General features: G+C 52.1%; 1 protein-coding gene across 6 annotated transcripts in view; it reads left to right on the forward strand.

Annotated features, from left to right (window-relative positions):
• DAPK1 (death associated protein kinase 1) overlaps window positions 1–24,341 on the forward strand; it is a 175,641-nt gene that overhangs the window by 144,527 nt on the left and 6,773 nt on the right. For all 6 annotated transcript variants that reach the window (XM_088019069.1, XM_088019070.1, XM_088019068.1 and 3 more), the window contains exons 19-24: window positions 2,007–2,084; window positions 12,543–12,765; window positions 17,721–17,909; window positions 20,072–20,269; window positions 21,252–21,390; window positions 22,671–22,791. In XM_088019069.1, coding sequence (XP_087875195.1) covers window positions 2,007–2,084; window positions 12,543–12,765; window positions 17,721–17,909; window positions 20,072–20,269; window positions 21,252–21,390; window positions 22,671–22,791 — 948 coding nt within the window. The remainder of the gene's footprint in view (window positions 1–2,006; window positions 2,085–12,542; window positions 12,766–17,720; window positions 17,910–20,071; window positions 20,270–21,251; window positions 21,391–22,670; window positions 22,792–24,341) is intronic.

The following is a 24,341-nucleotide window of genomic DNA, read 5'->3' on the forward strand; positions in this document are numbered from 1 at the left end:
TCCAGGAGGCCCAGTGACTGACCACACAGCTGGTGAGGGGCAGATTCAGCACATAAACCTCGTCCTTCTGATTCCAAAGGTCAAACTTTCCATGACACTGGCAGGCCTTTCTTTTGGGAGCCTGAGTAGTGTCTCTTAGGGCCAAGTGTTTTGCAAACTGTAAAGCGCTGCATAACTGTAGGACATTTGGTTGATGGTGGTTTTCCTGTCATTTGAAAGGCTCTATGACGGACAGTAACCTTTGTCACTGAGGGTCCTCTGCCCGTGTAACGTGCCGATTCCGGGTCTCCGAGAGAAATGCTGTGGCCAGAAGACCCCAAAAGACAGACACTTTAGTCAAGGCTCAGATTTCTTCCAACCAGGACAGTGGTCCCCAAATTTGGCTGCACGCCGGAATCACCAGGAGCACTTACAACCGCAGTGTCTGGGCCGCGCCCAGACTCAGGGAAGCAGAGCATCCGGAAGGGAGTGGGCACGTGCAGCCCGCAGGAGATCTTAGAGACCCCGGGGTTCCAGTGTGTGGGGAGGTTTGGGAATGGCTAACCTGAGGCCTTTTCTTATCATGTCAGTAAGGATCCAGGCAGTTTGGCACGAATCCCTGCTTGGGATGTGGTGTCTGACAAGATCCCTGATTCTCCCCAGAGCAAACTAGAAGCCCTCCCCTGCCCCCTGGAGACATCTGGGGACCCTAAGAGAGAGCGAGATGGGCAGCATGACTGTAAAGCCTCCTCCCCGGAGCACTCATGTGAGCTTCCAGCTTCAACCTAAGGCAGCGGTTCTCCACTGGGGTGATTTCGCGCCACCCAGGGAACCCTTGGCAATGTCTGAAGACACTTTGAGTTGTCACGAGTTGGGGAAGGCGATCCTTGCAGGGACCAGAGAGAGATGCACTCATCACCCTGCAGTGCACAGGACAGCCCCACACAGTAGAGAATTATCTGGTCCAAAATGTCAACAGTGCCGATGTTGAGAAACACTAGTCTCAGGAAACCCCACGCATGGCTCGGATGATGACTTGAGTGGAGAGGTTGGAAGCTGTGCTGCTAATCAGACTCGGGCATCTCTGAGCTTCCACGGGAATGGAGCTTTAACTGGTACTGATAAACCCTGAGTGAGAGATGGATCCAAAATGCTTCTTAATCTTGTTGAAAAGAGATTGCTTTTATTTGCACGAAAATTGCTTCTCGCCTTTTCTACTTCAAATTTGTAATGACTTTAAAACTGTAGCAGAACAGTCCCTAAGCCTCTGTTTCCTCCTTGGTGGCACATGAACAGCCATAGTCCCCACCTCCCCCGAGGGACTCCGAGGGTTCATGTGCACAAAGCACAGACAACTGGACCAGGCGCATGAGATTAGGAGGTACTCAATACATGTTAGCCAGGGTCCTGCTTATTGCTGGCACAGAAATGGAAATGAATTTGCTCACTGTGAAACTGCAGCCTTATGAAAATTCTCCAATTAAAAGGTGCTGTGAACTCTGATTTCCTCCTCTTATTATTCACTGAAAATCTTTAGATCAAAATTGTCGGTAAAACTAAGGCTTTTCTTCGAAATGCACAGTAATTACCAGTAACTAGCCTCCTATATGAGTGCTCAGGTTTGTCCATGGAAGGATTTGAAGACATTAGCTAGCACTAACTAGAATTTGGCATCTATGAAAGTCTTCCATTGTCTGGTTTATTGGAGAGAGGTTCAGCATTTGGGGTAATCCTCCCACCAATGAGGTGCCAGGTGTGATGAAAGTCTGTGGGTCTGAGACGTCTCACCAATGGAGTTCAACACACCAGTGCACAATTGTTTTCTAATTCTCACCTTCCTTCCCTGGGCAACCAATAAGGAAATGAAATAAGGACCGTGCAGAAAGAAAAAGAATCCAGGACCCTCTGTCCACCTTTTTTGTTTCTAAGGCCTGTTAACTCTTGTTTCTGCCTCTGACAGCAGAACCAGTGCATGGAACAAACAGCTGTCCTGTGAAGGAAAGACACTAACCATTGTTCTCCAACAGGATGGGAAGACAGCAGAAGAGCTTGCTAAATCAGAACAGCACGAACATGTAGCAGGTCTGCTTGCAAGACTCCGAAAGGTGAGAAATTCCTTTTATCAGTCTGAAATGCTCTGTTTTCTATGAAAACATCTGTTTTGTTTTTTTTTTCTGGTAAACAATGAGATGAACAAAATGAGGCTTTGGACACACAGGCTGTAGGAAGGGCATCTCTCCCTGCCCTGTGGTTTGCATACAGTTAGCGTAAATGCATCAGCTACCTATCAGTTTCTTCTTCTGTGTTTGGACTTGGAAATCATTTGGCCTCCTTACAGTTTCTGTGCCTGGTTTCCCTCCTCCCACCCCTTCTGTAATAACTCTTCCCATAAAGTAGACAGGAAATGAGAAAGCTGACTGCTTCCTTCTTTCTTTTTTTTTTTTTAAGATTTTATTTATTTATTTGAGAGAGAGAGAATGAGAGAGAGCACGAGAGGGAAGAGGGTCAGAGGGAGAAGCAGACTCCTTGCTGAGCAGGGAGCCCAATGTGGGACTCGATCCCAGGACTCCAGGATCATGAGCTGAGCCGAAGGCAGTCGCTTAACCAACTGAGCCACCCAGGCATCCCTGCTTCTTTCTTTCTTAATGTTTTGCACTCCAAGACATCACACGATATGCTCTGGTCTAGGAAACACTGTTGCTCTAAGGTTTAAGGACACAGGACAAAAGTAAATGCATCATAACAGTGTGTATCAGGAGTGTTCAAAACAGTCACACCCTTTAAGGTAGGAACTCCATGTCTAGGACTCTATCCTAAGAAATGAAAAAAATGCAGGAAATAGTGTTTTATGCACACAGATGTTCATTGCAGTGTTATTTATAATATAGTAATAAAAATCAGAAACATCAGATGAGCAACAATAATGTCTAGCAAATTGCTGTACATCTATAGGATAGAACTGTTTTTGACCACTAAAATATTTTTGAAGAGGTTTTAGCAAGAAGAGTTTAATGCTTAGGATATTCTAGGGCTTCAAAGCAGAAGATAAATTATATATATGTACATTATAATCCCGCCTGTGTTTTTAAAAAGTGCATAAAAAGAAAATATTAACAGCGGTGTTTTGGGACTTTGCTAGTGTAATTTCCTGCATTTAACATGACTGCATTTTTTCCAAGTTTGGTACTATGCACATGAGCCTCCTGCAACAGAGGTTTGAACTCTGCAGGTCTGCCTCTCTGCAAATATTTTTCAATAAGGACAGTACAGTGCTGTAAACCTATTGTCTCTTCCTTCTGATTTTCTTACTAATGTTTCCTTTTCTCTAACTTACCTGAATATAAGAATACAGTCTATAGTCCATATCAACATACAAAATACGTGTTAATCGCCTGTTTATGTTATCAGGAAGGCTTCTGGTCAACAGTAGATTGTTAGTAGTCAAGTTTTGGGGGAGTCAGAGATACATCTGGATTTTCAACTGCGTAGGGGTTCAACACTCATAATGCCTGTATTGTTCAAGGACCATAATCATGTAACAATTTTTCAAAAACAAACTTTTGAGAAATAAAAATACAATCCAGTCGATTACAGTGCTTAGTGGAAAGGCACTGTCCAAAATCAGCTCGAGGTATCCCACAGAGGTCCTGCCATATAAACTGGAAAGTGCCCTGGGAGGGATGATCGCCTCTTAACCTCCCCAGCTACAGAAAGTCTGAATTTTCCTAGTGGTCCCAGGGTCTGGCTGTGGTGGGGGAGGGGACGTGGGTGGGAATAGGTGCTTTCCCAGTGCCTGGAGTTGAGCTGGGAGATAATGTATCTTCACACCTTTGTGATTCAGAGTCTACGGACTGGCCACAAAGGCAGGGATTCAATGTGCCCTTCCTTCTGGAAATTCCAGGAAGAGAACAGGCTGGAAAAAATGTCCCTCGCCTTACACACACGTTCTTGCAGGGAATGTGTGCATTCGCTGTGGACTTAGTGTTCTCCCACTCTTCACTGCTGCACACTCTCACTGTGGAGGAGAATTTGGACGAGAAAAACAAGGGGGAAGTGTTTTTGTTTACAAGCAACATGAGAGGGGGCGGAGCCTGAGAGTCACTGTCAGCAAATCAACAAGGAACTTTCACATAAAGTCTCCTAATCTTTAAATTCTCTTATCTTGAAGCAGTACGTCTGCCAGCACATGGAAGAATGGAGCAGTGTGCAACCCTGCAATGGGCCACATTGGCTCAAGTGTTTGCAACTTTTGACTTTGGGTGGATTTTATAGCAAGGTGCCCTGCATTTGAGGGCAGAGCCTTATGTTTATTTTATTTTATTTAGTTTATTTATTTATTTATTTGAGAGAGAGAATGCTCATGTGAGCAGAGAGAAGGGCAGAGGGAGGAGAGAAGCTGACTCACTGCTGAGTGTGGAGTCTGATGGGGAGGAGAGGGCTCTATCTCAAGACCCTGGGATCATGACCTATGCCAAAATCAAGAGTCAGACATTTAACCGACTGAGCCGCCCAGGTGCCCCCATAGAGCCTTATGTTTATAGGCTACATGTCACATATATAAGGGCAGTTTTAAGTCAATTACTCGTGATAGTGTCCACCTACAGTGAAAAGAACCTGACATCAAATCTGGCCTTCCCGACGGCTCGATGAGGATGCAGTTTTTCTGTTATTAGTCCACTGGGGGAGGGAGCGATTTCATTAGGCTGAACACCTTACGAGTGGACACACATGCTGGGTCAGGGATTCTCGGGTTTCTCACATTCCACAGAGGACGTTTGTGACCCACATCCCATCGGTGCCACCACCCGAATCTGAGCCCCACGGTCGCCCCTGCTGTGTGTGTGGGCTCAGCAGTCCCAACCAGCATGCTTCTCACAATGAAGCATCTGGCAGATCTTTCTTGGCTCGGAGTGCTCCTCACCATCTCAGAGACTTCTCACAGAACCCTGACCCTGGGAAGGTGAAGCCACTCATTTTTAAGCAGAAATCAATGGCAGACTGTGGGCCCCACTCGTCTGATGGGTCACCGGGGAAACATCATCCTTGGGCAGAATGACACAGCTTTTCCTCAGGCTGTGCTGTGTTTATCTGCCCGTCTTCCCCTCAGGAGAGGTCCATTCTTTTATTTAAAAGTGGATTTGCCAGGCTGGCTGCAAAGCCGGTGGGTCTGAAACAGTAAAGCCCAGGCAGACGACAGGAAGGACAGGCCCTGATGTGACAGCCAAGGGATCAGATTGATGGGGTTAAAGGTGCTTTCTCCCTTCATCTGATCCCAGATTCCCTGCCCTGTGCTTGTGTTGCTTTTGTAATTGGAAATACAAACACCAGAGAAGCTTGTGTGGTGCTACTCTGACCCCCTGCGCCCAGGGGAGGTGGCTAGCTGTTTTCCAGTCAAGAATCTTTAAATTGAGGTATGTGGGCTCTCGCACTGTCCCAGTTTCAGATTTCCTTTATTCTCTCTCACCGATTGGCAACTTTGTGTTTTGGTGCCTAGATTTTTAAAAGAAGGATGGGAGAGAGAATATTCCAGTGTCTAGTATGAAACCATTATCCTGGGATTGTTCTCTAAGGAAAGGTCAAGGCAAAGAAAAATTTTAATTCCTGTGAGCAAAGGACATCATTCCTGTTGGTGCCTCGAATCCACAGAAAGCTTCCTCTCTCATCTTTGCTTTGAGAGGCAAAATATAAAGTGATGGCTGAGTGCACAGACTCGGGAGTCAGATGGCTCTGGCTCAAATCCCAGTGCTGCTACTGTCTAGCAGCTCCGTGCCTCAGTTTCCTGTTTCTCAAAGGGCGTGCTTATAGTGCTCCCTTATAGTATGGCGGTGATGTAGATGATGTCTTTAGAACAGTGTCTGCACGCCGTAAGCACCCTGTGTTGGCTCTTGTTGGAATCCTGCAAACCACTCCCAGAGTCCTGGGGAAACAAAGATTTCCCTGTGGTCCCGTGCCCGGGAGCAGATTTGGGCGTGCCCACAAGGCCCTGGGCAGCTGTGGCAGGTCACCCTGGAGAGCCATGGTTAGCAACAGCCATCATTCAGTCGTCAATGGCAGGTGCTGTCATTTTACAACATCCCGAAGATGGAGCTGGTTCTGCAGGAAAGCCGGACTGCCTGAGGCTAAGCAGATGCGAATTAGTGCAGCGCCCAGATTCAGTCCTGAAGTAGAAATGTCTGCTTCCTGGGCCCTTCAGTGGGCTCAGGGCATCTGCGCTGATTCCTCTCCAGCCATGGGCAGGGGGGCTCCTTCCCCGGAGCTGGGCTCACCGGCTGTGTGGTGAGCCCCGATCTGCTTCCCGGGCTCGCCAGGGCCTGCTCCGTTCAGAAGCTCCTGAGACCCGCGAGTTTGTTTGCCGCGGTCGTTCCCTCGAGGGCTGTTGCAGTTCACGTCACGGGGCGGAGGAGAGTGGTCACAACCAGTGAGGCCGGAGAGGGCAAAGGAAGAGGGCAGTTTCTACTTAGGAGCGTCTGGTCCCCATGTCCTTCCCATGTCATTTCCTCCTTGATGTTCCCCCTGTTTCTCTCGAGGATGGGGCGGGCATTTCGGGATGGGTGGGACTTCCTCTTCTTGCAGGCCTTGCGGACCCCCCAAGCAGCTCATGTCATAGCACCCCCTCCCCCACTCATTGTGAAATCAGAAACTGTTCTTACATATTTCTTGACACCCCTGGGGGAGCCACCCTCTGTTAGACCCCCTCATGTGGATCCTGAACACATTCCTGGGGAGAAGTCTGTGTCTGTAGAGTTGGGGGGGGGACTTAAATTGCCTTGTCATTCCATAGGTTTGCAAGTGGGCTAGATTAGCAACAGAAACGCCGCCTTGTTTGCACCTCTAATCAGTTGAGGAGCCTGGGAACGTATTTTTAAAGAAGGTGCTCTAGAGAAGCCATGGGACTTGCTGTTTCAGAAATACAACCGCAGTCATCTCATTCACCTGCAGGGGGCAGCAGAGCACTGGCCAGAGCAGAGGGAGCGGCTCCTTGGGTCCTTAGCGGGGGAGGGGGGGCTGACCTTGGGGAGAGGAGACCTTGCAGCCAGGGCCTCTGGGCAGGATGGGGGGTGAGGGTGGCCGAGGCCAGAACTTGTGGGGGCAGGAAGAACACGGGGCAGGCCTGAGCCGGGCAAGGTCTGCTCTGACCCTCTTCCCCACGAAGTGACTGGGGGCGGTGGTGTGCGGGAGCCTCTGGTCCGGTCCTGCAGAGCCCACCACAGGGGTCTCTTCCCAACTGCTGCGTGCTCCGTGCCCTCACACTGGGGGCTCGATTTTCCTTCCAGTTATATTTCCATAAGCTGATTTTAAAATAGTTGCTTTTCTTATGCCTAAGATGAGACAGTGAAGAAAGGTGCCTGAGAATACTTTGGAAACTAGGAGGAAGTGTGGAGTTTGCCCAGAATTTCAAATTCAGCACAAGTAAGCTACATTTGCATAATTAAGAGTTGCTGCCCCTCCCCTGCTGGGTCTGACTGCATCCTGCCACAGGGGAAAGCCATGTCACCTCCCCATGCTCTTACCTGGCTTTGCCAGATTGCTCATGGTCTTCCTGTCCATCTGTTGATGTTTAGTCATCTTTGCTGATGAGAAAGTGAAGCTGAAAGCTAAAGGTACAGGAAGAAAGTTAACTAGAAGCCAGGATTCACCAGGGTGTTAAAGAGCAATGCTGTTACCCGATAATGTTCATTTAAAAGAGATTCAGTGTCTAGATATGCTAAGAACTGTTCTAGGCATGGGAGAGACCACAGTGAGCAAGAGGCAAGACTCGGGCTATAAACAACTAAGAAAAATGCCAGATGGGGTAAGTTCAGGGGTTGACAGACAATGGCCTGAGAGCCGTAGTCAGCCCACCACCTGTTTTTGTAAACAAAACTTCATTGGAACACAGCCATACCCCTGATTTCCTACTGTCTATCACTGGCTGGTTTCTGGGTACATGGCAGTCACAGGAGAGACCACCTGGCCCTTCACAGAGGATTGCGGCCCCTGCTGGATGTGCACGGATCCAAACAGGGTGAAATAAGAGAAGGGAGGTGGGGGTTTTTTCATCCACTGCTCAGGGGACACCTCTTTGCTGGTGACATTTAAACCAACAAGGAAATATTGGAGAGGTGAGGCAGCCAGAGGAGAGGCTGGGAATAGCAGAGGGAATAGTGAGTGCAAAGGGCCTGGGGCAATAGAGAGCTGGGTGTGTCCCAGGAACCAGACCAAAAGGAAGGGGGAGGGGTCTGCACTGGGGCTTGAGCAAGGTGGTCTGGGGGAGAGCAGTGCCTGATCAGAGAGGTGCCTGATCAGAGAGGTAGGCGGCTTTACAAACCTAGGTCAGGAGAGTGGGCTTGGTCCGGCTGTGTTCAGCAGGTGGGAGCAAAATCTGACTCAATTTTGGGACTTTCCCTCTGACTGCCCAAGACATCAGGTAGAAGAAGGTGATCGTGGTGGCCAGGCGAGATCTGAGGGCGCTTGGATGGGCTCTCCAGGCTCAGTTACTTCATGAGCCATGGGCAGGAACGCAAACAGAGGCCCCCATCTCTGGGTAAATATTTAAAGTATAAGATTAAAGGGAATAAACAGGGAAATAGTACATATCCTGCCTCCCACTTACACAAATATACTTTCTGACCCTCTGGAGGGCGGCACTGGGTTAGAATTCTGATTCCTCAGGTTCCCTGCTGCTTTCCCTTCCTCTTCCCAAGCCTGGCAGGCTGGCCTGCGAGAGGCCCACAGCCAGGGCCACCCCAGGCCTCACCCCTGCTGCTAGCCACACCTGCCTGCCTGGGGAGCGGGGGACACACAGGAGACTGTTTCAGTGCAGGAGCCGGAATTTAGGAAACACCATGGTCCCAGCTCCTCACTCCCCAGGTGTTACTGCTGGGAGGGCCGGATCAGGTGGGGCTTTGTGGCCCGCCGGGACACAGGTGGTCTTGGAGCTCCTGGTAGATAGAGACCCCGGATGGACTTGTGGGCTCCCTCCAAAGAAATCAGTATTCTGCCGCCCTCAGAGCTAGCCTGGAGCCACTCACCATCTTCCTGAGACCTTCTGTGCATCAAAGGCCCAGTCACCCTTGGAGAGCACACATGGTCAGGTTGATGCTGCGGCCTTCCCCAGGACACTGGTCTGGGCCCACTCTAGTCCCTGTGCCGCCACCTAGTGGTGATGAGAGAAAATGTGCCACCCACCTGCAGTGGGGGAGAGATTTCAGGACCTTATTTTATACTTCTAAATCAAAATCGGTTGTGTTCAGATTCTCCAAGGCTCTCAGTGAGCAGGAGGAGGGATCATCCTGCAGGACCAGGTTAGGTCTCCTTAGAAAGGAGAAGACTCCTGTTTTGCTTTCTTGCCTTATGGCAGATCTGTCCAGCTTGATGGAGAGAACCGCTTCCAGACTCATCTCCCAAAGAGAAGGTGAAGGGTGGATGAGTCATTCCCCAACAAGGCCACAGGATGGGGATCATCTACAGGAATGTTACTGGGAGCATTTGAGTGTCACTGGGTTAAATCTGGGGGTAAACTTGAGGCATGGCTCACCTTATCGCCCTGCTATGCCTGGGCCACTGCTCAAAGCCTGTTTGTGGGGATGTTGAGGCAGCAGGAAAATAGGAGTGTTAAAGGTCACAATACAGCTACTCAACAGGATTCTTGCTGAAGGCAGGCCAGGGGATCAGATATCAGAGAGGGGTGAGGAATTTCATCACATAGGAGGGAGCAGGATTTTTACTAAACTGACCGAGCAGGATTCTTGCTAAGACTGAACTAACGTGACCAAGGACAAGGCCCAAGTTCAGAACCTTGACACAGACCACCTCAACTACAGTTAGGACAAAAGGAGAATCTTCATCCCCACCTGCCTCTGTTCTGGGGCTGATCCAGGAAACAGGCAAACACCTTGTCAGCGGCTTCTGGCCCCCGCTACCCTGCGTGGAATTCATAGGAGTGAACTGTACTCAGTCGAGGGCAATGCTGAGCAAGGCATAGGCATGAGGCCCCTCAGTTGCCAGGAACAAGCCAGCCGTGGGCCAGAGAAGCTTCCGGAAGCACGCTGGGACAGCAGCAGTGTCCCATGGTTACCATGCCTCAAGTGTCCGCAGAGCGCAAGGGCCTGAGGGGCTCAGGCAGAGGGGACAAACACACCCTCAGTCCTGCACACAGGACAGACGTGGTGTCCAAGGTCAAGTGCCAAGATCAACGGGGCACGAAGCAGAAAAGAGCCACAAGCCAATTAAAATTGCACAGTGCACCCGGGACCCAGCAGTTGGATCACAGCCGGAAGCAGGTTTTCTGCCTCTCCCCTGTCCCAGGAGAAGGAGACAGAGGCTTCACTCAAAAGAAGCATTAGTGTGTTAGTAAGCTGTGCATCACAAAATAGGTGGCGAATGTTGTGATCTACTCGGTGAGACACTCGTGGAAGGTGATGCTCACAGGATGGGGTGACTTTAGTTCTGATGCTTCCCGTGCAGGGGAGGTGGGAGCTGTGCCTGATTTAAAGGGAAGGGAGAGGAAGGGTTAGCCTTGAGAGTTAACCTAGAATGAAAGGAGGCAGATTTGCTTCAGGGGGTCAAAGGCTTATCGGCAGCAGTAGCCGGCATCCGGGAGAAATCGAGCGAGTGACCCATTTCTTTCAGCCTGGTCAGCAGTATTAACCCTCAGTGCTCCCCGGCCCGCAAAACCTGTGTGTCACATTGAACATGCAGTTAAATCCTAAGGTCAGATGATCATAAACATTAGGTTTTTCTCTTATATAAATGCTCAGCAGACACTCAGAGGTCAGGTGGACCCAGGCAATTGTCACTATGCAGGACACTCTGTGAACCTGTTTGAACAGGCAGCACCCACATCCAGGAGCACCCCTAACCCCAGGAACTGAAAAAGTAGCCGCCCATTGCCAGCATGCCCACCAGGGGGCAGTGTTGCGGCGTGGAGAAGGGCGGTCACAGTCGCACACAGCAACTGGGGGAGGACAGGGAGCCTTCAGCAGAGCTGTGTCTGACAGGTGAGCTTGCCGGGTGGTCGGTGGAGGAAGCCACAGTGGCTCAGCGGGAAGAGAGCAGCAGGGAAGCCCCCTCCCCGAGTTTGCACGTGGACGCAGTGTCTGCCAGGCCTGAGGTCACAGGAGACTCAGAGCAGACAGTTCCCTCTGAGAGGCTCCTGCAGGGTCCCCCTGAGTCTAGTCATTTCCAGCGCACCTCTTTATTGAGCATCTCCCTGCCAGGTGCTGGGGACACCGTCTCTCCCTGCAGTTGGCTCCCAGTCGGGAGGGGGAGAGCGTCCCACATCACCCTACAGTCTGGTGGGGTCACAATGGAGAACCCCACCTGGGCCAGAGCCTCCGGGGGAGGAATGTTCCCGGAGGGATCCCAGCAGGAGGGGTCCCCTGGATGCATGGAAGTCAACAGGTTGGAGCAGTGGGACCATCCTGGGTCACAGAAGGAATCCCCCTGAGACTGCACCCCACAGCTCCAGTGGGCCCCTGTTTTGGAGCCAGGAGAAAGCTGGGGGTGGGAAATGAGGCTGCTTGTGAGGTTGCATTGAGCCAGGAGAGTGGGAGTGATGCACCACTGTGCAGCCTCGAGGTGGCATCTCTGCATGCACAGAGCACCTGCCCACACCATCCAAAGCACTCTTGTTATGTTTGGTGTCAGCGCTCACATGTCTGTGTGTCCTCAGGACGCGGATCTGGGCCGGGTCTAGACCTTCCCATTCCATGCGTTGTGCTTTTAGTCCATGGGGGCCCTCCATAAATGCTGGTTGATGAGTGAGTGAATCTGTGACTCTCCTGCTTCTCCCTGTAGGGCTGAGAGAGAGAGGGCAGTGGGAAGGTTATCAGGCCCCCGGCCCCGCCGCAGCATTTGTGTTTGTACCTCATGATGCCCTCCTTCTCAGCATCCGGTGCCATCACAGTGCCGGGGAGAGCAGGACCCCTCCATGCAGGGGAGCAGGTGCCCCGGGCCCGTCTCACAGGCCGCCCCGGGTCCCCTTTTAAAGCAACAGCTTCACAGGAGTTGCCCCATCCTTCCTTGTGCACAAAATGCCACGGACCTGGGCACATCCCTGGTGACAGAGAGCAGACTGGTGATTGCCAGGACTGGCAGGGAAGGAGCAGTGACCGCGGGTGGCTGCGGGGCTTCCTTAGGTGATGGAAATGCTCCGGAACCAGAGAGCCGGGCTGGTGGCACACACTGTACATGTAGTCACGCCTCGGAGCTTCGGTCCACTTTAAAATGGCTAAAACAGGGAATTGCGTGTTATTTGTACTTTACATGAATTTTTTTTCCTTTGTAGATACAATGGGACAGACCAAAACCTATCTGCACCATGGGTAAGAATCGTAGGCCAGGGTACAGACTTCAGTTACAAAATAAGCGCTGAGATGCACAGGACGTGACCGCAGTTAAGAGCACTGCGTTCACTGCATGTTTGAAAGTGCCTTGTCAGCTCTTAAAACTTCTCCTCATAAGGAAATCTCAGATCAGGAAGGACACGGCGAGAGTTCCAAACTGCGAGAACCCGCGTTGACAGTTTGCTCAGAGGCTTCTCTTGTTCTGTGACGAATTCTCCCCTTTTCATCTGCCTTTAGGATGCTCACCGGGGACTCTTCATCCAGCAACTGCGCCCCACGCAGAACCTCCAATCCAGAATCAAACTGAAGCTGTTTGGCCACTCGGGCTCTGGGAAAACCACCCTGGTGGAGTCTCTCAAGTGTGGGCTGCTGAGAAGTTTCTTCAGGAGACGCCGGCCCAGACTCTCCTCCACCAACTGCACCAGGTTCCCGCCCTCTCCCCTGGCATCCAAGCCCGCAGGTAGGTGCTCCCGCCCCGGGCCCTGTCTCTCCGCGAGGTGCTGGCTTTTGTGCTGGCCTGTGTCAAGGTCTAGGGTGAGTGGGGGCTTTGTGTTGGTTACCTGGCCTGTGGTGATCAGATCTCACTGTCTTGTTAGCTTTAGGGGTGGACCCTGTGTCCACCCCCTTCTTGGCCTACACTTGCAGATGGCCCAGCAATAGCAAGGCCAGGGCCTCACTGAAATCACACAAAGATCCAAATTGCAAATGTGCCCATCACAGAATGCTGTTGTGTTCTACTCTAAAATGAGTAATATGGTGAATTGTACATTATGTGCACTTTACATGAATTTATTTTAGATACGTTGGGACGGGATCAAACGTATCTGCTACATGGATAACAGTGGCCGACCAGGGTATTAAGCCTTTGAAGACAAAACTCACATGGACAGATACAGGTTGCAGACCTTACACATGGAATATTGGCCCCAGGGTGGGTTGTCCCCCTTAGGCTTACTTCTTGGAATGCTGGGCACACATAGTAACTGGAGAACACAGCAAGAAAATCCGATTGCATTTCTGTGCATCTCAGTGTTGGTTGGTGGTTTTGAAAGGGGCCCTAATGATGTCATGGTTGGTCCATCCACTCACGTGGAGCCTGACTGGGAGATGGGCTTTGCTGTCTTCCCCCCACCTTCTTAGGCACGGTGATGGGTGGATTCACGTCCAGAACTGCAGTGTGCCTGTCCTTCCCCGGCCCCCTGCACCCCTAGGGAGAAGCACCACAGAGAACACTAGGAATTGTGCCATCTGGGAGGTTGTTTCTCCCCAGTCCCCCCGAGTGAGGGAATTCCATTTTGCAAAGATAAGAATATAACCCTCCAAAGAGTTTCCTCAGTCTCAATTTTGTGCAAGGATTCGTTTTCTCTACATGGTATTACAAGGTGTCCTATCGGTTCCCCACATTGAAAACAGTGATTGTGAAGTTTTGTTCCTCTGTGATTCCCTCTCTCCATGAGGGAGGGTGTCTGAGGAGCAGTCTTTGGGGCTGAGGGACACTTGACTGAGAGTTATGTGCCCCTTTCAACTTCTTTTCTCTGAACAGCAGTGGACTGGAAACCAGGTAAAGATAAAATAACCACAGTGGATTTATAATTAGTATGAGTACAGTGTTGCTAACACATAGTGCGAGTACTTTCTGAGCACAGGGTGCCAGGAACTGGACAAAATGTGATACGTGTGACACCTCCCTGAATCCACACAGCAGCCTAGAGGGCATCTCCCCAGCATTTTCCTGGTGCCTAGAGGGGTTCAGGGGGCTGCCCAGGGTCACCCAGCTGGGAATTCATGACGTGTCTCACTCATAAGCCAGTGCTTAGTGACGATGCTTACAACTCCAGCTGTGGTCAGGACGTTTTCAGGCACACGGTGTCCATTGTCATCCATAATTTTGGCTTAGTTTGGAGATACAAGATGGGTTTCACCTTCTCTGAAGCCAGCAGTCTTCCAGACTTGATGATCAGGTTCAACCTCTGTGTGTGGATCAGGCCAGTGTTGCTGAGTGTGTGTGTGTGTGTGTGTGTGTGTGTGTGTGTGTGTGTGTGTGTGTATGAGAGAGAGAGGGAGGGAGGGAGGGAAAGGGAGAGAGAGAGAGAGAGACAAAGAGATCTACTTAGATCTCTGATCTGGAATTTCTCTAAGTCCTCATTGGCCATGAAGATTATGCCCCAGGAACCCATGAGCTAACTGAACCGGCCAAAGACAGATTTTATCTCCTGCTCAACCCTCACCCCTCAGAAGTAATGTCTCCATTCATCTTCCACATCTGGAAGAATCTGGAAGTAGATTCTTGATAAAATGTGGCTCAGGAAGGCCAGATTATCAGACCCAGATCATCAGCCAGGGTCACAAGTGTAGGGGCTTCAGCCAGGGCTTAGGGAGACTTGGTCATGGGACTCAGTGACAGAAGATTCTGTCCAGACGATGTCCGCTCTGGACCAAAGAAGCCGCCCCAGCTGCAGTCAGCACAGAGACACAGTGGGTCCCCCCGGGAGGCTGCTTCTCTTGTTCTCTCGACACCCTTGGTTCGGAGCTGCATCTCCAGGCCGAACCCTCAAATTTCTGTCAAGATAACAGGTTAGTGGGGCCGGGCTTCCCCGACAGGACTGTTAGGAAGTAAACACTGCTCTCTCTTGTGTCCCACGTGAGTCCGTTCCAGAATCTTCCTGGTCTCCCAGCATACCCGAGGATGCTGGCTTTGCTGCCAGAAGGAGCAACCCCTCAAACTGTATTCCCTTCTCCTGGGAGCAGATGGCCTTGTTCTTTCGGGAGGCACAGCTCTGCTCTCCATGGTCACTTGTGTAAAAGGAAGTCCCCTCGGGGATTCGCAAGACCAAAGAAAGTGACAAGTGCCAGAAAGACCCAAGAGAAGGCCAAGGGTACACCAAAAGGATGTGCAGCTGGCAAAGTGGCTGCTCTCTGGGGAAACTGCAGTAAAGCCTGGAAGCCAGGAAGCGGGGAAGGCAACGCGTGTGGTTGACACGGTCTGTGCTGACCTGGGTTCAGGTCCCACACACATGTCATCTCACTGGATTCTCACGATGTTATGAGGTGTGTCATAACCCACTTCAGAGAGAAGTGACCCGGGGCTCAGAGACATAACGTGTGTCTGCCTCAGGCCGAGGCTGAAACCCAGGGCCCAGGCTGTGTGTTGTGTGCAGGGGGGTAGGGGTGGGGGTGGGGAAAGAGGATCAGCAGCCAACATTCACACCTCAGAAGATGCCACTGAAAAGCTGGTATTGGGTTTCTTGTGGAAAATGGGAAACTTCAGCCACACTGGGGTCACATTGCTGTCTGAGGCTGGTTAGTGGGGAGGAGGGTGGCTGCCCCGGACAGAGGGGCACGGGCTCTGCATTTCACCCCCTCTGCCCCCCAGCCCCTCACCCAGAGTCCCATAGACCAGGCCATGGGGCTCAGAAGCAGGCTGCCCACCGCATGTGTGAAATTTTTTCCTGTGACAGAAACGACATCTCAGGGATGCACTGGAGTGTGTGACCCTGGGCTAAGGTACCCCCAGTCTATCCCAGAGGTGGAATTCAGTCCCAGATCTGAGGCCAAGTGCCCGGTGGTCTTGGAGGGCCTAGGCAAGCAGGGGAGGGATGGGAAACCCCACAGGGGCCCGTGTGGCTTCATGCCCAGGTGGCCAGTCTGCTCCAAGGGACGGGGAGAGTCTCCTTCCAAACAGTCCCTGAAGCGACAAGACTCACCCCCAGTTAAATGTAGTCCTGCCTGAGGTCGGGGAAGAGCTGGGAGCTGTGCCTGCAGGCCGTGTAGCAGGTCCTTGTCTGGCCCACCGAGGGGCACACATGCCCTGGGCTGAGGGGGCGCCCGGCTGGAGGCAGCACCATGTGGATCCTGCCAGTCCAGAGCAGCTGGCTCACCGGTCACCTCCTGATGCTCCCGGAGCAGTATTAAGGCGGTCCTCAGGAAAGCAGACCATGGCGCATAGGAGATGCCATGAGAGCCTCCCCGGGGAGATGGGGTTGGGAGGGGTAGGATGGATGGGGTAGCCGTGGCCTCCAGGGAAGGAGGGCTGGTTCCAAACACAGCCACACGGTCACTGCCCTGTGGCTCTGCCAGGGCCTGTGGGGCCGTCCTCTGCTCCCGCCCACGTCACAGCTCTGGTCCTGCTGAGCCCTGCGAGAATGGCCCGGACCGGCTCCTTTCCCGGGACAGATGCCCCCGGCGGCACGTTTCTATCACTCTGACAGCAGGCCATGGTTGTGCCTTAGACACCAGGCCCATGGCGCTGTCCTCTCCTGAAAATGCAGGACGGGAAAGGCCGAGCCACCGGGCAGGACACAGGAGTGGGGGACCCGTGTGGACGCTGGCTGCCTCCGTGTGCAGCCACTCCACGCCCGGGGCAGGGGTTCCCCCCGCCGCTTGTGCTGCGGCCACACACATCCGCGCTCTGTGGCCAGTGGAGGGTCGTGGCTGGCGCACTGTGGGCCTGCAGCAGGAAGGACATGCCTGGAGCAGAGGGGGAGCGGGTGTCCGGGGGAGCGCTGCAGGGGAGGCGGCCTGCTGTCCCCAGAGAGGAGCTCAGGGGCAGGGGTGGCCCCTCCACCGGGCCTGCCGCTTGTCACCACTAGGGGTCAGCAGTCAGCAAAATCCACGATTTGCCGCTATGATTTCAGGGTCTCCCTGTGAAATTATTATTTTTATGAGACTGAACGCACACTCTGTCCTAATGAGAACTCCGTGAGGTTCGGGAATGCCTGCCATTTATCAGATCCCGTCAGCTCTCCCTGGACAAGCTGACCTGCTACTGGGTAGAATCCTTTTGCAGTCAACCTGACACAATCTCATGGACCAGAGTGGGATCACTTCATCTGCATCAGTCAGGGTCCAGGTGGGGACAGTAATGGAAGGACAGTGTCATGGGCAAAAGTCAGGGGAACATCCCAGACGCGGTGAAGCATCCAAGGCCTGGGACAGAAGGAAGCCATTTCCTCCCTGGGGCGGAAGGACAAAAGGAAGATCCTGTTCTTGAGAAAACTGGAGCCCAGGGGTGAAGCCGCCCGCAGGGGCGCGGGGGGAGTCTAGAGTCATGGACACACGACTGATGTCAGAGAAGCAGTGAGGAGGGAGGAAGTACCTGGGCCTTCTCCTCGCCCCGCCCAGCCTGTCCAGTGCCTCCCGCTGGCTGACCCCAACCAGATGCCAAGTGACAGGGGTGCCCCGGAGATGAGCAGGGTCGGCCTCTGGGGCACCGAGCAGCGCAGGAAAGGGCTACGGAAGGTGCAGCAGACAGGAAGAATCAGGGCAGCATCCCTGACCCACTGCCACACAGCACCCGTGCCCGAAGCAGCAGGGGCTGGGACGAGAGTGTCCCGGGAAGGGACAGGGCGTGGGCCAGGCGGGAGGGGAGCAGGCACACAGGCTGCCCTGGTCTCACCACCTCCTGTCCACCTGCAGTGTCTGTGAGCATCAGCAACCTGTACCCGGGCTGTGAGCACGTGAGTGTGAGGAGCCGCAGCATGATGTTCGAGCCGGGCCTCACCCGAGGGACCCTGGAGGTGCTGGTGGCCCCACCCCAGCACCCGCACTGTGCAGCTGACGACCAGTCCACTAAGGCCATCGACATCCAGAACGCTTATCTGAACGGTACAGTAGCCCGCCCACCCCACAGGGGAGCACCTCCTGTTTCCCTTCACCAGGACTGTGAGTCATCCCCCTGCGGGAGCCTGTCCCCCTGCACCTGTCACAGCCCCACAAGGATGGAGGAAGAGCCGCACAAAGTGACCTTGGGAGTGACCCAGTGAGGCCAGGCTGGTTAATACCCCTAACTAGTGAAACTAAACCCCCTGCCCTCCCGGGCACCTAGCAAAGCCCCAGGCACTCAGTAGGCGCTTAATACATGACTGTTGAGTAAATCATTCTCTAGGCAGAGCAAATCATACACTTGGATTGGAAACCTCATAAAATACAATCCCACTAGCAGATCCCACTCATGCAAGCGTGAGAAGAGTTATTCTTGAATACATCGACACTCGTGGCTGATGCTATGCTGCAGGCACGGGCGATTTTCTCCACAGGCAAAATTTCACGTGTGTTCTTTGCCCTCAAACATTTCCAAGGGGGTGAAGCTTCAGATGTTACCAGGGAAGGTTACTTTCTCCAGCAACCGCTGTGTCCCGTGTGTCGCTCCCCCCAGCCCCTGGAGCTCCCGGGGTCCCCAGTTGTCCCACGGCACTTGAACACCAGCCCCTGCCTTGTGGAGGCGAAGTTTAGAGCAGGGATAAAGCGATTTCTTTGAGACCCATCTGTGAGGACCTTATGGGCTGATTCGAGCGCCTGGCAGGGTGTCTGGCACAGGGGAGGCACTCAGAAAATGCCAATCGGGGGCATCTTCACATAGGAATCCGTTATCACCGTGAACCCCGTGAACAATAGATGTCAGTGTGTGTCACCCCGAGCTGTGGCTCTTCATCTTCAGTGTGCAGGTGGGTCCCCTGCGGGGCCTGTGAAGACACAGACTGCCGCCCTGCCCCCAGAGCTGCTGATGCGGCAGGTCAGGGGGGTTCCCAGGTGTTGCTGCTGCTGTTGGTCTGGGAGCCCCACTAGGAGAACCACTGGATCCAGTGAAGTGGAATTTAAGTCCATGGGCATTTTCCCTTTTAAACGCTGAGTGTTCTCTGAGATCCCGGAGTGGAGGTGGCGTGCAGCCTGTCCTCAGCACCCCTCACTGACCCGGCTCCTCCCCAGGCCCTCCCCCGCCCCAAGTCTGGCTCCCAGTGCTCCCAGTTCTCCCCGTGCCAGGGGACCCATGCCTTTGCTCCAGAACCCTTCCCGCTAACGCCTCAGCTGCCAGACTCTTAAAGAAAGTCCTGTCCCCGGCGGTGCCTGTGCTCCAAGAGGAAGCTCCAGAAGAGTCCTTGGATCTTCCAGAATTAACTGTTGACTGCAGAATTTCTGACCCAAATAAGCACCGAGGGGAAGAATTAGTGAAAAGGAGCTTGAAATCCTACAACATAAGCGGTCCTGCGTGGTTGCCCCAGAGGCCAGTGCATGGGTGGTCACCGTCCTGCTGGAATGTGGCCGTGTAGGGCTGGGGGTGCCCACATGTCTGGTTGGTCACTGGGAGGCTCTAGGTGCCTTAGGAACTATAATCAGAGCCTCACTCACAGACACCTCCAAGAAAACCCTCCATACCCACTGCTCAGTTATGAGGACGCAACTGCCCCCCAACACTAGGGCACACAGCCTTCTACCCTGCTAGACCCTTCTACTGCCCCCCACACTGGGTGAGCTTATGGACCCCACCTCCTCACAGTTCCATCCCCCTCCTTCAGATGCAGAACTGCTAATCAACTTTTGCATCTTTCACCTGTGCAGACAGCCTGCTCACTTCTGACTTACCTGAGCAGGTCACTTACTCACCTGCGGCAGGTGAATGTAGTCATTATTGAACCAAAATTAAATTACATATCTTAGGGACTTTTACATTCAACATTGTATCCCCTGTCATGTTCCAAAAAGAATTTATACCTATTTGAAGATTAGGGAATCTTATTAACATACGTTCTCTGACTGTGTGAGTTTATTGATGGGGAACCCAAAGTCACCAGTTGGCTCTGACTTTTTCCTTGTGTGGGGTCATTCGTGTGGGGAAAGGGGGGGAGTGTGTGTGTCTTGAAGATGCACAGATAAACAGGTGGATGCTATGGATAACACTCTTTCTCTTGGCAGTCCCTAAAGTGCTAAGAAAAATTGTGATTGGCATTTGCTGGTGGTGTTTCAGATAGTAATCTTTCTTCTCTCTGTAGGAGTCGGTGATTTCAGCGTGTGGGAATTCTCTGGAAATCCTGTATACTTCTGCTGTTATGACTACTTTGCCGCAAACGACCCCACATCCATCCACGTCATTGTTTTCAGTCTGGAAGAACCCTACGAGATCCAGTTGAACCAAGTGATCTTCTGGCTGAATTTCCTGAAGTCTCTTGTGCCAGTTGAAGAACCCATCGGTAAGCTAGCATGCCCCGGTGCATGAGTGCCCTTCCCGCTGGGCGGATCTACACCTCTGGGCTAACGGTGAGGCCCCCCTGGTCTGTCCTTCCTGTGATGAGAGTCACACTCTGGACGATTCCTGAGGCCCAGCTGTTGCCTTTGTTCGCAAGGAGTTATTACAGGATCACATTTTCCTGCCTCAGAGACCAAGTCTGAGCAATTCCTTGGGAACCGTTTCTCACTCTCTCCCTACACGTTAGAGCTGGGGTCACTTTGGTTGGGTGGGAGTGGAATTCGTCCTTTGATGGCCTCTGTGCCTCTACCTAATGGTATGTGATGAATAAGCAGAATGAGCCCTCCTCCATTCTGTCGTTCTGTCAACAGCGGACAGGACCATACTGAGTGAACGTATTATCTTAACTTTATTCCTAGAGCAGAAGACAGCGTGGAATACACTTTTGTTCCTTTGTGTACAAAACAAAAAGGAGCAGCCTTCCATGGTGGACACTGGGCTATCCATTTTTTTCTTCAAAAATTATAGAATAATCAAATAATTGGACTTAATCCTCTCAGGGTACCTCTCCTCTGCCTCTTTCTTTCTCATTCTTTTTGATGTTTTCTTCCTAAACACTCCCCTGAGGAGAGGCTCTCTGTCTGTGTGCACCGCAGGACATCCGCTCGGCCATTTCTGGGTGTCGCTGCATTCAGAGGGCTTTCTTTGTCTTGTAAAGGGTGCACCTGCCCAGAGTTCGATTTCCCCTCACCATGCAAGCAGGGCCCCCTTGGAGGAAGAGCTGAGAAGCTCCCTCGTGTTCTGTGGCCTGAACCCAGGAGACAGGCTCACCCTGATGTTGGCCAGGACTGGGCCTTCTCGGGGTGAGCCCGCACGGTGGGCAGGCTGCACATCCAGAGGCCGGCCAGCACGGCCCCCCTCCCCCGGGGACTCGAGGCAGCCAGGAAGGAGGACCCACCTGTGACACGCCTGCTTTCTGCCCCCAGCCTTCGGCGGCAAGCTGAAGAACCCACTGCACGTCGTCCTGGTGGCCACCCACGCCGACATCATGAACGTGCCTCGGCCGGCTGGAGGCGAGTTCGGATATGACAAGGACACGTCCTTGCTCAAGGAGATCAGGAACAGGTGAGGGCGTCACTGGTGGCAGGGGCCATCCCGCAGAGCTCACGGACACCAGAGGAAGGGACTGGAGGCCTCCTTTGCTTGGTTGGCTGTTGTGGTATCGTTTTTATTTTTATCAAAACATTGAAAACATAACAGATGCAACAGAAGTAAAGAGCACGGGATAAAAGACAACAAACTATGCACTTCTTTCCTCACCTCCTGGTACCACTGCCCAGGGGAGCTTCTGGTAGGGGTTTCATGCATTGACTTCCACTTTCTGGAGGCAGCTCTAGTTGACAGGTAACATTATCAGATACTTAACGTCCACATCGTGGTGATTTGACGTCCGTGGCGCCCATTTAGCTAGTTATCACATCCATCACCTTCCATCCCTCTCCCTTTTCTCTTTATTTCTTTTATTAGTTTTTGGTGAGAATGTTTCTCACCCCAAAATGTTTAAGTTCAACCCTTAGCGAATGTCTGTCATATAACACAGTGTCATCAACGGTTGTCACCACGGTTGATGTAGACCTCAGTTCTTTCTGTTGCTTTAACCTCGGGTCTAATGACTGTCTTCTTACCACTGAGCAGAATTGCTCACCGTCGAAGTTGCTGCTCCTTAGGGGCTCATGACTTGGGGGTCCTAACCTGGTCTGGAAAGTGGGAAGGCCTGGAGGGAGAAATACCAGCATGACTTTCCTGGCACGTATTTCTGTGAAACTTATGGTTCATGGATCAGTGTGGACGTGCACACAGGTCACAGTGTAGAAATATGTATTTTTACGTAGCATCTGTCAAAAAAACTTTGAAGCTGCAGCTCTATGTAATCTGCCAGTAATGCGAATTCTCGATTGATCGGCTGCTGACACTTCCTGTGGTCCTCCTGATAGGAAAAAGAGGGCTCGCACTAATATTTTCCATCGAAGCTGTGGCTGTCAGACCCATTGTCTGCTCTTACGCTGTCACCCTGCAATGGTGTCCATCCTAGCGTGCAAGGGAAGGGCACAGGCCTCATCTGTCCTGCGTCAGGGGACCTAAAATCTTCCCATACTGTGTCCCTGCCATTTTGTGGGACTGGAGCCGCCCCTCACCTGTCCGCCGCTGCCATCCGCGGGACTCGGAGCGTGCGGGTCCCTACCCCTCGCACCCGTGTCACATGACAGAAGCCAGCAGCCGGTGGGGAGGGGCGGCCTTTGCAAGGTCATGAGAACTTTCTGGCTTCAGGCCAGCAGGAGGCTGCCATCTGGGGGGACACCTGGTAGGACCACAGCACCCTGAGGAGGCCGCTGCTCTTCCCTTAGGTTTGGGAACGATCTTCACATTTCAAACAAGCTGTTCGTTCTGGATGCCGGCGCTTCGGGCTCTAAGGACATGAAGGTCCTTCGAAGTCACCTGCAAGACATCCGGAGCCAGATTGTGTCGGTGAGTGAGCTGGGAGGCTGCAGGCCCACGTTTGCCCAGACCATCCGGTCACCCTGGAGCCGGCTGCTTCGTGCTGTCCTCAGGTCAGGTTCAGTCCTCAGGGGCCCCAGGACGAGGCAGCTGCATGGCCGTGTTTGTGTCCCATTGCTCTGGGAGGAAGAAGGAAGGGTGAGAACAAGGAGGTGGCCTGGAGATGAGGGGGGCTGTGGGCGCAGGGGCACCTTAGGGCATATGGGATTCTGACAGTTTCAGTAACATGGCCTTTTACAAATCACAGAAGCTACCCAGAAGTGACTTATTGTGCAATATTTAGAAAATGCGGAGGAGCATCTGCGTGGCTCAGTCAGTTAAGTGTCCGAACTTGGTTTCGGTTCAGGTCTTGATCTCATGGGTCATGAGATCTAGCCCCGCATCAGGCTCCATGCTCAGCCCGGGGTCCGCTTGAGGATTCTCTCCCTCTGCCCTCCCCCCACCCTTGTGCATGTGCTCTCTTTCTCTCTCTCTAAAATAAATAAATTTATTTTTTTAAGATTTTATTTATGTATTTATTTAAGACCGACAGAGAGAGAGAGAGAGCGTGAGTGCACGCACACTTGCATGAACGGGGGGGAGGGACAGAACAAGCTCCCTGCTGAGCAGGGAGCCTGATGCAGGGCTTGGTCCCAGGACCCATGACCTGAGCCGAAGTTAGCCGCTTAACCAACTGAGTCACCCAGGTGCTTCCATAAATAAATAAATTTAAAAAGAAGAGGGGCGCCTCTTAGAGTTAGTACAGTTCCAGCACATATCTTATGGGAATGAGACAATTGGGTTGGGTTTTTCATTTTAAAATTTCAGTGGAAGACTAAATAAAACGTATTATAAGGGCTGTGTAATTAATAAATCCAAAATCAAAAAAATCAATAAGTGGAATAAGTTAGTGTAGAAGTAAATCACAACATCTACAAATATTCAGTAGGAAAAAAAAGATGTTATTTCAATTTGGGGGAAAATGTTATTTCATCCATGACCTGACACAACTAGCTATTAGTCTCGAATGAAATGAGATTGAGTTCTACTCACTGCGAATCCCAAAAAGAAATTCTAGGTGGATTAAAACTATTAAATGTGAAAAAGAAGAAGAAAAAAACCGCAATATCTTGAATGTGTTTTTAAAATTTATTTTCTGGCAAATAAATTCCACGAACAAAGTTAAAAGGTAAAATAGACTGGAAAAAATATTCTCAGTGCCTCTAACCCCTAAAAGGCTGCTACTCTATAATATTCGAAAAGTTCTCTCCAGCTGACACAAAAGGGTAAACATCCCAAGGGCAGAATGCTTCCTGGAAAGTTCCTGCTGCCCCAGCCTGGGTGGGAATGAGGAGCGTGTGTCTTTCCCTCCCCTGGTGGCGGGTGGCCCCTCCAGTTAGAGCTTGCTGCTTCCCAGCTGGGACATGCCCCCATTCACAACACCAGGCTCCGGTTCCAGATGTGCTGTAGGAATCTTCAGGAAAACTCCGGACTTTCCTAAAGCCCAGTCTTTGCCTTCTGATGGGGGCCCCAGTAAGGCA

The sequence above is a fragment of the Eumetopias jubatus genome, unplaced genomic scaffold (assembly GCF_037043125.1).
Source record: "Eumetopias jubatus isolate StellerSeaLion01/CBP00866 unplaced genomic scaffold, mEumJub1_p1.0 scaffold_15, whole genome shotgun sequence".
In the NCBI taxonomy this organism is placed as follows: Eukaryota; Metazoa; Chordata; class Mammalia; order Carnivora; family Otariidae; genus Eumetopias; species Eumetopias jubatus.